Genomic DNA, 14,933 nt, shown 5'->3' with positions numbered 1-14,933 from the left:
GTCCTTAATACCTTTGAGGTACCTTAATACCTCAAAAATAGAATAATAGAATGCATCTGTGAGCTCTAAGTTAGGCCCAGAAATTAATGATGGGTTGGAGAACATGTCAGACCTAAAACAAGATGTATGACTTTGGTGATTACTCAAGCTCTAGGTATTTTTTTTCTTTTCATCTTTTTTCAAGCTCTAGGTATTTCTTTTCTTATTCTTTTTTTTTTTCGGGCAACACCCATTTGATGCTCAGGGGTTACTCCTGGCTAAGCACTCAGAAATTGCCCCTGGCTTGGGGGACCACATGGGATGCCAGGGTATTGAACCTTGGTCTCGATCTTTCCTTGGCTAGTGCTTGCAAGGCAGACACCTTACCTCTAGCACCACCTTGCCGGCTCCGCAAGCTCTAGGTATTTCTATCAGAAAAAAAATGTATTTTATACAATTCTTGCAGCTATAAGACAGCTTTTAAGTTACTTTTGACTACCCGAGAAACAGCATTTGTCCTGTATATCTGGCGCTTATAACCAAGTCGGCAGACCAGTGGCGAATTCAACCTTTCTACTCTTACAAACTGGCACTGGTTGAAGCAGTAGTTGAAGTGCATGCAGCTGACCCTTGAACACAGGCAGAGAACTATGAATCACATCTGGCTTCACCACCCCAACTTCGTGTCAACAAAACAGAAAGACAATGATGAGAAGTGGTTTAACAAGAATCCAAGTAGTATTTTTTTTTTTGGCCACACCCACTTGATGCTCAGGGTTTAGTCCTGGCTAAGCGCTCAGAAATTGCCCCTGGCTTGGGGGGACCATATGGGACGCCGGGGGATAGAACCGAGGTCCTTCCTTGTTTAGCGCTTGCAAGGCGGACAACCTTACCTCTAGCGCCACCTTGCTGGCCCCAAGATTTTTTGTTCTGTTTTGTTTTTTTGGGCCACACCCAGCGGTGCTCAGGGGTTACTCCTGGCTATCTGCTCAGAAATAGCTTCTGGCAGGCACGAGGACCATATGGGATGCTGGGATTCTAACCAACCACCTTAGGTCCTTGGGTCAGCTACTTGCAAGGCAAAGGCCCCACGTAGTATTTTCTTAGACATTTTATTTTCTCCAGTTTACTCCCTTAAAGAATACAATGGATGATAACATTAAAAACAACCAAACGGGTTGGAGAGATAGCATGGAGGTAAGGCTTTTATCTTTCATGCAGAAGGTCATTAGTTCAAATCCCGGCATCCCATATGGTCCCCCGAGCCTGCCAGGAGTAACTCCTGAGTGCTGCTGGGTGTGACCCAAAACAAAAACAAAAACAAAAACCCCACAAAACACCCCACCAAACCCCAGATTTAGGTGATCCAGTCGCTTTCAACACTGGTGAGAAACAGGCTGTTTGCAGTTAGTTTTTTTTTTTTTTGGGGGGGGGGGGTTGTTACTCTTAAAAGTATATACAACAAATGGTACTTAGATTTGGGTGCATGCAGGGGCCAACATCTCTAACTTTGGTGGTGTTCAAAGAGTCAAGTGTACTAAAAAAATAAGTGTTTTCTTTCTTTTCATCTGTTAAAAAGCCTGTGATTAATCCGAGTAACTGCCTAAACTGCAGCCAGAAACAGCTGGGCTCACCTGAAACATCAGGTGGTGAAGAAAGGGCCTCCCACCCTTGCTCTAACTCTCAGTGTCAAGATACCTGAAAGAAAACACCTGCTCCTAGATTAGAAGCTGGAGACAGCTCAGGGCCAAAAGATCCCTACTACTAATTTGGCCCTGATAGGCCATTTAATCTCATGGTGCAACTATCTGAACTTTGTTGTAAAGGTATTAAGTTTTGTAGTTAGTCAGCAGACATTTTTCCTCTCTCTCCCTTTTTTCCTTTTCAGACATTCGTTTGCTGAAAGGTATTATGTATACCATTTTACCTCCTTTCAGCACCCAGTACTTGCTTGTCCAAAGTAATCATTTCCAACTATCACTGTCATTCTTCTCTGCCCTAACTGCATTCACTCCTCTGCTCTTTGTGGCAAACTTCCTACCACATAGACATAGAATGATTGCACGCGTTTGTAGGATATTAAAAGAAGATGAAGAAGAAAAAAGATCTTATGGTAATAATATCCCAAGACAATAGAGATGAGGGTAAGAGGACTGGCCCATGGTAGGAGGCACTGCTCGGCCCGTAAAAGCCTCATACAGGCCCCTTTATGACTTCAGAGTGTCTGAATGACTCCCTTGAAGAGAGCAGTGTGAAGATATCCAACTGCCAAGTCTTTGTAACACCACAAGCTGGGCTGGGGCAGTGGCATAGTGGTCAAGTTAGTCAGGTCTTACATGTGTGAAGGAGACCTGGACTTGATCCCTGGTACTACCCAACAAAGGGGAGGAGGGAGAGGTCGGAAGGAGGGGAGGGGGAGAGAAGAGAGACAGAGACAGAGAGAGACAGAGACCTGGATTTGATCCCTGATACTACCTAACAAAGGGGAGGAGGGAGAGGTCGGAAGGAAGGAAGGGGAGGGAGGGGGAGAGGGGAAACAGACAGACAGACAGACAGAGACAGACACCTGGATTTGATCCCTGGTACTACCCAACAAAGGGGAGGGAGAGGTCGGAAGGAAGGAAGGGGGGAGGGAGGGAGAGAGGGGAGAGAGAGGAGAGAGGAGAGATGAAAGGGGGGGGGGTGCATCCTCAACTAGTATGTACATATAAGCCTGTTGCCTGGGAAATCCAAGCCCCTGCTCTGGCCCAGTGAACAAAGAGCTACACACTAGCTCTTCCACTACTCTCCCGGGTGAAGGTAAGAAATTTCCTACCTATCAACAGCGTGCAGACCCAAATGCAATATGGCATTTGTCTGTGCAGTGCTTTCAAGGTTAACGTTGCAGGACAGACTTTTCAGAAAGGAAACAGAACTCCCTGCCAGACAGATGAGATCAACAGGAAACACTGGAGGAGTGGCAGGAAGACAGGGAAGTGGATGAACATTCACAGAATGACTGTGTCCTCACTAGACAGAAGAGGCAGGGAGTCTCTGAGCCTGACAGGAATGGAACTCAACGACTGCCCTGCAGCTTGCTCTGAGTTCCTGAGTTCAATCCTCAGCCAAAACAAAAACAAAAAGTACTCATGCAATGAAACAAAGTTTTACAGAGAATGTGGGTGGGGACAGAAGAATGTGAGTGGGAAGGAGAACTTTGCTCTCCAACCTGAGTGCATCAGCAGCAAGTTTTTTAGCATGTATGGTAAAGCCAATATGAACACATTGTCTTTACTGCAACAATTAAAGTGGAAAATGTTTTAAAAGAAACGCAGCAATTATCCTCTGCTGGGCAACCCATAGCAACGAGTCTGTAGGTTAGACTCTAGAAATCTGAATTGCAGAAAAAATTTAAAGTGTCCAATAGCAGTTTTAAAAACTGAATTGTTTTTAAAGGTAAAATCTGTTGTCTGAGAAAGGTTCTGATGGTAAGGCAGGTGGTCCCCATCTTAATGAGCACTAAAACAGTCAGTTTGCTGCAAATGGGATGAAGAGATATGGGGTATTTATTCTATCAAACTCCTGTATTTTTTGCAAAACTTACCTCATAACACTTTTGCACATGCATTTTTATTCTATGCTAATCACAACACTGCAACATGCTTGTTGAAAAGCTCTCTGAATTACATCCCAATAAACTCATAGGGTTGGACGGCTGTGACCAAAAGATAAAGCACAAGAAGAAATCTGTGGCAAGTAGAGTAGCAGAGAACTTGCAGAGGACTTGTCTTGCAAAAGATGAAAAATAAAAAAGGCTTACTTGGAGAATTTGCCCTGATGACAGCTTTCCTTTGGGGCCTTTGAGAGTGGTCAATGGATTGCAGGAGGCCCAGATTCTGTCCTAAGCACTGCATGGTCTCCTGAGAATCCCAGCTCTGAACCAGGAATAGCTCCTGAGCATAGTCAGGTGTGGGCCAAAAAATAGTAAAGGGTCCGTTGAATCTTCACAACAGCATGAATCGAGATCACTGTTACTGCCTTTTTACAGGTGAGAAGACTTGGGTTCAGAGCACAGTTAAAAGGATAAATGAATTTAGGGGCCGGTGAGGTGGCGCTAGAGGTAAGGTGTCTGCCTTGCAAGCGCTAGCCAAGGAAGGACGGCTGTTCGATCCCCCAGTGTCCCATATGGACCCCCCCAAGCCAGGGGCAATTTCTGAGCACTTGGCCAGGAGTAACCCCTGAGCATCAAACGGGTGTGGCCCAAAAAATCAAAATAAATAAATAAGATAAATGAATTTAAATCACATCAAAATGATTAAGCGTGCTCAGGCTGCCCTAGCCAACCCCAGTGTGTTGGTATAAGTTAGCACTTTTCAATTGGGGGACCCCAGAATATCCTCATGGGTCAGGGCATCAGATTAGGGGACCAAGCCACAGGAGTTGGGATTACCAGAAAGAATATTAAAAAGGATGAATACATGTGGCAAGAAGGCTAAACAACGGGAATGCATTTTCTTTCTGTTCCAGAGGCAACAAATTCAAGACTGTGGGTTTGGCTTTTCCTAAGGCACGTTCCTGACCTACAGGTGGTGGCCTTCAGGCTGTGTCTTACAAGGCCTAATTTCTATTCCAAGCACATCCCTGGAATGTTTTTCTTTCTGTGCGGACCAGTCATATTGGATTCAGGCCACTGGAATAGTCTCCTTTTAATCTAATCATCTCTCTTGTGAATTTATCTCCTAACATGGTCACATTTAGAAGCAACTGGGGCTGGAACCTATGAATTTTGCAAGGAACACAATTCTAATGCTAATGCTTGGTGGCTAAGAATGCTCTGGGAAGTTCCTGGGCCTCCAACTGTAAAGAAACACAACTGACAGACAAAGGCAAGAATTAACTACAAAATGCCTTGCAGAAACTGGGAAGCACAGGATCACCCCCTTAAAGATGGAAATCGAAACTAAAGACAGTACTTTGCCTCTTTCATCTCCAAGCTGTACGTCTCACCCAAAAAACTATTTTCCTATATTACTATGTTGGATTTTTTGTATTATATTTATCTACATGTCTCACTTTTTCTTCTCATATGTCCTCCATTACTGCATAAAGAAAAGTAAGAGAAGCAGTTGCCAACAATTTTCAAGAAATCAGGGAAGTTATTCTTCCTGAGACTCCTACATTCCTCTTTTCCTAATTAGCTTTGACAGTCAACAAAGCCAACAAGTCGGAAAAATCAGCACCTACTTTTTTTTTTTTTTTTTAATTTTTTGGTTCACACCTATAGATAGATGTTCAGGGGTTACTTCTGTCTTTCCACTCAGAAAGCATTCCTGGTGCTCAGGGGTTACTCCTGGCTAGGCGCTCAGAAATCACCCCTGGCTTGGGGGGACCATATGGGACGCTGGGGGATCGAACCGAGGTCCGTCCTACGCTAGCGCTAGACACCTTACCTCTAGCGCCACCTTCCCGGCCCCAGGAATAATCTTTTTAGAGGGGAAGAAATAGGAATCTCCTATTTTAAGGTCAAACAAAGCTTGACAGTAACTGGCAAAACAAGAGCCCTCCTCAACACTCTCAGGTCTAGGTCAAGACTCCAGGGAGCATGTCCTCAATTTCCCTTCAGAAACTGCACCTGCCTGGTCTTCTCATTCTATGCTTGGCAAACAGAGAACAGGTGTCCAGTCAGTCAAGCAGTTGGATTTGGGGCAACCTAGAGTTGTAAGAGAAGTTCTGTTCCATCATTTTCTTGGGACCAACGTGCCTGTCAAATGTGACCACTGGCAGTCTCTGAGGCCTGACTGCTGTTTTATCTAAAGGTGTGAACCACAGACACCTTTTTTCAGTGCCTAACAGTATATTGGATACTCAGTGAAGCTCAACAGGCATTTAAAAAATGAGAATACAAAAATAAAAAGAGAGAGAGAGAATACATAACTGTTGCATAATCAATTCATCTCAAACAGTTCCTACAGTGTCTTACAACAGGTACTCTTGGTTTGTTGTGTGTGTTTTTTTTTGTTTGTTTGTTTTTTGTTTTTTGGGTCATAACCAGCAGTACTCAGAGGTTACTCCTGGCTCTACGCTCAGAAATTGCTCCTGGCAGGCTCATGGGACCGTATGGGGTGCCAGGTTTCGAACCACCGTCCTTCTGCATGCAAGGCAAATGCCTTACCTCCATGCTATCTCTCTGGCCCACAACAAGTACTCTTCAGCCAGTACCATATAAGAGCATCAGCACCAGCATCAAAGATCAAAGCACTTGTAAACATGTTGCTCTTACAACTGGGGTCTACAGTGCCATTTCTACCTACAAATTCTCAGATTCTGTCAGTATATTCCCAACCAGGGGTTAATTTAGACCTTCTTGGTACCAACTACAGGCAAGAAGGAATGGAATGGGCCAGCAGGCTGTCTGTGTATGCACTGTGTTTCGGGAAAGTGTCGCTTTTGTGTGTGGACAGTCGGGGACATTCATAATTCCCTACGGGAAAGACAGTGGCCGATAACCTTCATCTGAGTCACAGTATTATTTCTGCTATGAGGCCCCTGTGTCGTAAGCAGGAACTATTTTAAGAAACATATGCTAAGTTTTCTTTTCTCAAGGATACAGGGCTGTTTGATTTTTTTTTTTTTAACTTCAAGTTTGTTTTGCCACAATCAGTAAGGCAACTTTTGAGCCTGTCATGGAAACTATCTGCGCTGCTGAGGACACATGAAAGGGAGGTGGATAGAACCGGCTCAGGCTGTAAGTACCCTAAGCTCTCCTCTCTTGGACTTTGCGAAGTCTAGTTTATTCATCTGTCACACTGAAACTAACAAAAACTTGTAAGAGATTCCCAGCATGATGCTTCCAAGTTGAATTCATCTTTCCAAAATGTCGAGAGACCTAAGGCATACAAGCTCATGAGAAAAGCAGAGTTACTTTAGGTTATCTTTTGTAGATCAAGGTATCCTCCCAAACACTCTAATCTTAAGCCTGATCAAGAGAAGACATTTCCAGACAAAAATAAATCACACCAATGGAGTCATTCTGTAAAGAGCCAAATTCAAATCTCCATTCATCTGTGCATCTCTATAATATTCAGTAAATATACATCATGTGTAGGGTGCTTGCTTAGATGCTGTAAGAAACTGTTCTAATGTCCTAAAGGCCAGAGCAATAGCACAGCAGATAGGGTGCTTGCCTTTCACACAGCCAACCTGGTTCAATCCTCCAGCATCCAGCAAGCCTTGCAAGAAGTAATTTCTTTTTTTTTTTTTTTTTTTTGTGGTTTTTTTTTTGGGTCACACCCGGCAGTGCTCAGGGGTTACTCCTGGCTCCATGCTCAGAAATTGCTCCTGGCAGGCACGGGGGACCATATGGGACGCTGGGATTCGAACCGATGACCTCTTGCATGAAAGGCAAACGCCTTACCTCCATGCTATCTCTCCAGCCCCGCAAGAAGTAATTTCTGAGCAGAAGCAGGAGTGGCCCCCAAACAAACAAACTATCCTAATGTCCTGACACATTCTCAACTGCAGTATATGAAACGTCTGTTTAGATTTCTTTCCAATAAATGTTTCAAATGCTCCTATGACATAGAAAAACAAAGTAGTTTTTCCCCTTAAATTATAAATTATAATAATCCAGTTCAAATCCCAGCATCCCATATGGTTCCCTCAGCCTGCCAGGAGCAATTTCTGAGCAGAGAGCCAGGAGTAATCCCTGAGTGCTGCTGGGTGTGGCTCAAAAACCAAATATATATATTTGATATATATTTATCAGAAAAATAAAATAAAATAAGAAAAATTTATTTTGGAATCCAGGGTAGTGAGCCAACTCTTACTTGGGGATCATGGGAATATAAGGATCTTACTGGTGGTGCTCAGGGGCTACTACCTGGATGTTTGCTTAGGCTATGCCAAGGATCAAAGCAGTAGTGATGTGCGCAAGGTAAGCCTTAACTTTCTTTCTGTATACTATTGCCATGGTCAAGGACTCATTATTATTAGTTTTCACTAAGAAACGCCAGCTTTTCTATGAGGAAGTAACCAAACAACTCTAACTTCTGCAAGATCGTAACTCACATGTGAAATGGCATAAGGAAGGAACCTGGACGCCTTTCACTAAGAACAGCTGACTGGCAGGAAAAGCAGAAAGTTGGCGAAGATCGTGACTTGGAAAGACAGTCACAAATGACAAGATACAAATATAACAGCAGATCACTTGGAATGGACTGAATGACCAGCCACGCAATGAACCTGTGGCCTTGCAAGGAACAGGAAATGTAGCGTCCTGTCCCCTGCTTCCACCAGAGCATGAGAAAGAAGCCAAGGCACTTTTCCACCAAAGGCAGAAAGTGGAGTCTGACTCGTAGGTAGTAAGTTCAATGAGGAATTGGAGGGGACAGCAAAGATGTACATAGGAAGGTGACTAGAGTCCTTATCAAATTAATTTAAAGCAGGAAGCCCCAAATTTCTGTAAAGCTTAGCTGGTATTTGCTGACTCTTGTATTATTTATAACAGATTGTTCCCATACAGAAATTGTTTGCTTTCTCCCTCTAGATTTATGGCCAAATTGTCTCAAAAATAGATTTCTTAGAATCTGTTTCAATTTTAATATTCTATTTTTCCAACGCCACAGATAGATATTTAAGAAGCGGAGTAAGAGATTTATGAAGACTCACTTCTTTTTTTGGGGGGTGGGAGGCACATCCGGTGACGCTCAGGGGTTACTCCTGGCTATGCGCTCAGAAATCGCTCCTGGCTTGGGGGACCATATAGGACGCCAGGGAGCCACAGATAGTCGGGAGGAAATCTTCTGGCTGTGTGCAAGGCTTCCTCCTGACTGTGCTCAGTGCCACTCCTAGTGGGCTCCAAAGACCATATGGATGCTAGAGATCAAACCCAGATCAACCGCTTTACAAAGTGCCCTACTCACCTTCTCGAAGTACTACTCCGGCCCCAAAGAAGACCTAGTTCTTATAGCCAACGGTGGGGAAATAAAGAAGCATTTATATCCCAAATAGGACATAACTCATAATGAGGTCAAGACCACATTAAGAAAATCTGCTATTTTGCAGTTAGGGTTATGAACAAGCTGAACTAATTACAAGCAAGATTGTTTCATTTGGGACTAGGATGGTAAGAAGCAGCAGCCTTTTCATGGAAATGGAACATGACAGCCAGCTGGATGTCTGTAGCATCACCTCACAAACAGCAAATAGTATTTTGTTCCAAAATGAAAAGTAGATCAACTTACATGGCTCTCTGGCAATGAACTGAGGTACAGTGTTGGGCAGAGGAGTACTGGGGTTTGGTGTCCCTACTAGTTTGTTCTTGGCCATCTTCGTGTTTGCTTTAGCAAACTCTAGTCGTAGCGTTTGCGGAATTTCAGGATCGAAGCGGATGCCCTTTGGAGATAAAGAACAAATGAAAGATGTTTTCATTTCCTGAGTGCCAAACGGGAATGGTGACAGTACACACACCACTAACCCTGGTTGTCAGGAAAAGAGGTCAGCAGAGCTCACAAGTAACTGGTTGAGGGGGGGGGTGAGGGGGGGCACATGTTGCTTACTTCATTAAAAATGGTAGCTGCAACTTTTCTAAACGCACTCTCTTCTTCTAAGACAAAAATGCTCAGGTTTGATGTTTGTTTTGTTTTGTTTTTGGGCCACATTCAGGGGCCTTCAGGGATTACTCCTAGAATCACTCAGAAATCACTCCTGGCAGGTGGGGAAACCATGTGGGATGGCGGAAATAGAACCTGGGTAAATCCCAGAATGGCTGCATGCAAAGCAAAAGCCCTCCCGCTGTGCTATCTCTCCAGCCTGATTTCAAATTTAAATGTGAACCAGTCAATCTTTAGCATAGTCAAACACTCAGACCAAAGATGACTAACTTGGACGAAAGAGTTAGTTCTGCCCTGCGCTATAGAGAAAAAATCTCTTTAACTTCTGCAAAAGCCTGAACTGAATGAGTGGCCTCAGTTCTGACACCAAGAACAGTTTTTAATGCCTTATTGTTGTCGCTTATGGAAGCAGGAAAGACTATATCCCTCTCAGTTTGTGCTACATAGATTGCCAAAATATCAAGACAGGAACCAATTTTAAGATCTAAGGGGTCTAATGACTAGATTTGATCCCAAATGATCTCATGTCCATGCTCTATTATTCTCACAAATTGTATGCATTCAATATATCTGTATATATAAAAATATGTGATATACTTATGATACTAACTTCTAATAAAGCAACTGTAAAAAAAAAAAAAAGATCTAAGGGGTCAGCGAGATGACTCAAACGGCCAGGGCATGTGCTTTTGAATATGGGAGGCCCAGGTTTGATCCCCAGCACCAGACGTTCCCCAAGCATGGTTTGGTCCCGCCCAAGAAAAGTCTTTAATAAAATAAGGACTATATAATTCCAAGTAGTATAATTTACATGAATTCTGAATGTGCCTACATTTTCATTATGGTTTATCAGTACATGCATAAAGTTTGTACTTGAGAGTAATTTCAATTACTCTTGGCTGCAATCTGTCCAAAATAAAATATAATCAATGAACTTGAGACATTGTAAGATACGAGGTTAGAGAAAGTCTACACTGAAAGACTCCCATTCAGAATGCCCCTTTCAAAGCACCATGAACAATCCCATAATGTGTCGAATGCTATAGTCAGATCTCAATCTACTGCACAATGTATAACCAAAACAGATCCAGGGCCTGTGCTTAGTTCTGTAGCATATTCTGGAAAGGAGCCGTGAGGGCGTGGTCTGCTCAAGTGAATAGCCAAAGAACAGACGTGCTTTATTTTATTCAGGACACCTGTGGGCCACCCCACAGCTTTCTTCTTTTTCAAAAAACAGCCTAAAGAAAACCAAGAGCAATTTCCACAAAAAATGAGTGAACCCGTCTGGCTCCTCGACCAGGAGGAACTTTACAGGCTCAGCTCCAAAGGGCCATGGAAGGAACTAGATGGAGAGAGAAGGAAAGGCTAAGGAAAGAGAGTGAGGTACTATGGGAGGTCTCGCAAAAGCTAATGAACCATGACCCACACCTGCCTGGGAGATGGTAGAATGTGTTGAGTGTGATTTCTCCATTTTTTGAGAAGTGATCAAAGATGGCAAACTAAGAGAGTGGGGGAAAAAGTGCTGGTATAGGCAATGCTAAAAAGGAACTCTGCCTCTCATGGTTGCAAATTTTGTTTTAAATTCAAAAAAGGCTCTATAGTCATTTGCCAAAATAACATAAAGGAGGAAAAAGAACAAAGCAGCATTCTGCAGCAGTCTCTGCTTCCATCCGCTTCTACTTAAGAATATTTCATTCTATTTACGCTAATATCACAGCAGAATTTCCAAATATGGCCATGAAGAGCTGTGGGCATGGTTGGCAACTGTAAAAAAAAAAAAAAAAAAAAGAAAAAGTGCTGCCCTGGCCTGTCACTTCAAGGTATTCTGTGGAAGGATTTGTCTCTCCAGCTCGCTCCAGGCATGCACATTAACACCATGCCATCACCTTGAAGGTGTCCTCTCTGCACACTACACCTGACCATTGTAGGCCTTGAAAGGCAGCAGCTTTCTCAGACCTGACAGAGAGAACATGGCAACATGACAAGGGCCGAGACCAAAAACATCCTGAATGTAGTGTCTGTGGTCTTCTGGAACCTTTGCGCCTCTGACAATAAATGAGACTGCTCACCTGGGGACCACAGGTGTGCTTGCCGATTACATTACACAATTTGAGTCATTTTGTGGGAGATGGGGGATTCTGAGATCCCCAAACACACTCAACCCAGTCTCCTACACCCTTGTTCCCCTCTTCTGCTGGAGCTGAAACACCACAACCATCATGTTCCAAATCAAAGCTCCATCTCCTTATTTAAAAAAAAAAAAGTTATGAAGTTGAAATGACCTAATTTGTTTGGCAGCTTATTTGAGGCTTAGAATACAAGCCACATTCCACTAACATCTTTAGCAGTAGGACCATATTTGGAAATCAATATCCTCCTCGGCTAGTTTCTATCCATAGGGCTTAGTCAAGCCAAAAGTTTTTACTACTGTTAAAAAGGAGCAGGGATAGGAAAACATATTAAGGGAAAAAGCGGCAGAGGAGAAAAAAAAGTAGAAGGCAGATAAGAAAAAGTACAAAGCATGATTGCTTTCTTAATAGTTCAGGGGGCCTCAAGTAGGCAGTGCTCAGGGGATCCTTCAGAACTGAGGAGAGAAAGAAACCAAGATTCCGCATATCCTCAGCGCGTGCTTGATAACTTGAGCCACACCAGGCTTTCTACCTTGTGGTTTTAATTAACCTAATGAAGTGAGGCCATGCTGACTAACTTCACAAGATCAGATCACTGCCTGGAAAAAGGGGGAAATCTGCTTTTCAAAATCAATTTTTTCCATTTTCTGCCTATTAACACAAGAGAACTCTTAGAATATGCAAAACCTCCTCTCTTCCAAAGGCAAATGGTATCATCTCATTTACAAGATGACTAAAAGAACAATTGTCGAACACCAGCATGAAGTCAATTCCAGGACAGTTACCTACAAAATGTCTATGTCTTCAAGGCGGCCTGAGACACCTGTGAAACCAATGGAGATTCCAATATGGTCAGTTGAGGACTGTCCCTTTCCCCGGGGCAAATGCTGGGAGACAAAATTCCTGTTGGTAGATGTGCATCCTTGGTAGACAGACTGGATTATTACAGGACAGATCAGAACTATACACTTCTTTTTTGTTTTGCTTTTTGGGCCACATACCTTATGGCGCTCAGGGGTTACTCTTGGCTATACGTTCAGAATGTAGGTACATACCTACATTTCTACTCCAAGCACACCATTCATGGTGGTCCTAATGGCCCACAAACATTAATAGTGTGGTGCCTCCCCAACACAGCAGGGCCTGAGCAGCACCACAGGCCTTCCAGTTCCTGAGCCATGGTGTTTGAAAACCCCTTCAACAACAGTAACACCCCACACACCCGTAGCAAGACAACAAAAGCATTATTGCTAAAAGCTTTTCCTGAGTCATAATTCCCCAAAATACCTCATAGTATCCTTTCTAAATTGTTCGTCAACTCAAACTCAGTCTTTCTCCTCTTTTCCAATAGTCCCAAATCCTGCTCTACCTTTTCTCTGGGGTATTTAACCCGTAAGTTGGGTTAAAAACAACACCACAACAACTTTTGTGTGATGTATGTGATCATTTAAGTTCTAGTGTTTAAGGTATTGGACCACAACCAGCAGTGTTCAGGGATTACTCCTGGTTCTGCAAACAAAAATCACTCCTGGGGGCTGGAGACATAGTATGGAGGTAGGGTGTTTGCCTTGCACGCTTAAGAACAGTGATTCGAATCCCGACATCCCATGGTTTCTTCAAGCCTGCCAGGAGCGACTTCTGAGCATAGAGCCAGGAGTAACCCGATTGCACCTGAGTGTGACCCAAAAAAACAAACAAACAAACACTCCTGGTGGTGCTGGGGGACCATACGGAGGTGCCAGGGATGGAACTCACATCAGGTGCATACTATCTGCAACAAGTCCTGTAATTCTTTATGAAAAGCTACAGAGTAATCAGGAATACCTAAAGAAAATGCACCTACTGCATTTATATACTGAAATGTTCTAAACTAGTGTTTTTTCAACTTTTTTTTTTTTGGGGGGGGGAATGTTTAACTGTTATGGGGTTTGTTTTGGGGCCGCATATGGTGGTGCTCAGAAACTATATGGGATGTGGAGAGCAAGGTGACACTACCTGTTGTATCTCCTGACGGCCTTTTCATCTGCCTACACAAGTTGGTGAGGAAATGCCACTTACACACAAAGTTGGCCTTTTAAGACTATTGCGGGAATTTTTTTTTGAAATTCTGTTTTTAATCTTTCAATTAAACCTAAGTTAAGTTGAAGAACTACTTGCAAATTGTAAGGGGTAGTTTTCTAAATTCTATTAGTAATCTCAATGCAAATGTTTGTTTACTATCTAAATTGAATTGGGATTCCTAGAACGTTACGACATTTTCAACTGTCCTTTTTATCAGTCTACAAACTATATAAAAGCCCACAATTTTTGTAAAAGAAGAGCTAGAATATAATAAAATATGACGGAATGGTAACGGAAAACTGAAGTTAGAAAAACCAAATTTTTTAGGAATCCAGAGGTACTGCAAATAAATTCTAGCTGCTTAAGAGGCTCTCTTGGAGACAAAACAGAGACGCTATTGATTGAATGGGCCACAAAAAGTCAAAAGGCCAAGGCGGAAATCCAGGTTTCTCTGGCTATTATCTGATCCTGGTTTCATAGGCACTAGCTGGTGCTTAAGTAATTTAGTGCCTACAAATGATCAACTTGGGAGCATCTGAGCATCTGAGATTATTCTGAGGCACATTCTTCCAACTGTTCTTTAGTAAAGTCACTGGGACTGGACTACTGTCCTTCCACATCAGGAAGGGTAGCATTAGTCAAAATCTTGGCCACTGAAAACGACAAAAGGACTAAAGTGATTAAAATTTCTTTAGAAGCTTATGCTTATCTAAAACAGTTTTGACTAAAGAAAATATAAAAAGATGAACAGAGTGTTTAAGGAGCTATTTGGGATCTGTTTAATTAGATGTGATAATGATGTTAAAATGCCCAAGAAAACATCTTTAGCAGGAAGGTGGATGGATAAGAACACAGACCTTTTATTCAAACCTGGCAAGCTCAGGGAACCACATGGGATGCCAGGGATTGAACCCGGGCAAACATCCCTGGCTGCTTTGCTCTGGTCCCTGTAGATTTTACCAATCAGACAGTGCTGGTGATGGAGTACAAGAGTAACTCAATGCAGGACTTTAAACCCCATGACTAGTGTTAGGGTAGTTGAACATCACAATGCAAACCAAATGTGAAACAATTAGCACAGTTCTAGAAAAAGAAGTCAGCTGGGAAAGGCTGATCTGCTGCTGCTTCTCTGAGACATGCACATTCAGGAAGGCCACAATGTCTGGATTCCAAT

General features: G+C 42.9%; 2 protein-coding genes across 4 annotated transcripts in view; one reads left to right on the top strand and one right to left on the bottom strand.

The window, feature by feature from the left end:
- The window catches only part of RBPMS (RNA binding protein, mRNA processing factor), a 191,057-nt gene that overhangs the window by 50,342 nt on the left and 125,782 nt on the right, over nt 1-14,933 (bottom strand). For all 3 annotated transcript variants that reach the window (XR_007494884.1, XR_007494885.1, XM_049772409.1), the window contains exon 5: nt 9,201-9,351. Coding sequence is in view for 1 of the 3 variants with exons in the window: in XM_049772409.1 (XP_049628366.1) it covers nt 9,201-9,351 (151 nt within the window). In the remaining 2 variants the exon portion in view is untranslated. The remainder of the gene's footprint in view (nt 1-9,200; nt 9,352-14,933) is intronic.
- GTF2E2 (general transcription factor IIE subunit 2) overlaps nt 1-14,933 on the top strand; it is a 188,033-nt gene that overhangs the window by 115,797 nt on the left and 57,303 nt on the right. The gene's annotated exons all lie outside the window — the stretch shown is intronic.

Source organism: Suncus etruscus, chromosome 4 (assembly GCF_024139225.1).
Source record: "Suncus etruscus isolate mSunEtr1 chromosome 4, mSunEtr1.pri.cur, whole genome shotgun sequence".
NCBI lineage: Eukaryota > Metazoa > Chordata > Mammalia > Eulipotyphla > Soricidae > Suncus > Suncus etruscus.
This window is presented reverse-complemented; position numbering and strand designations above follow the sequence as displayed.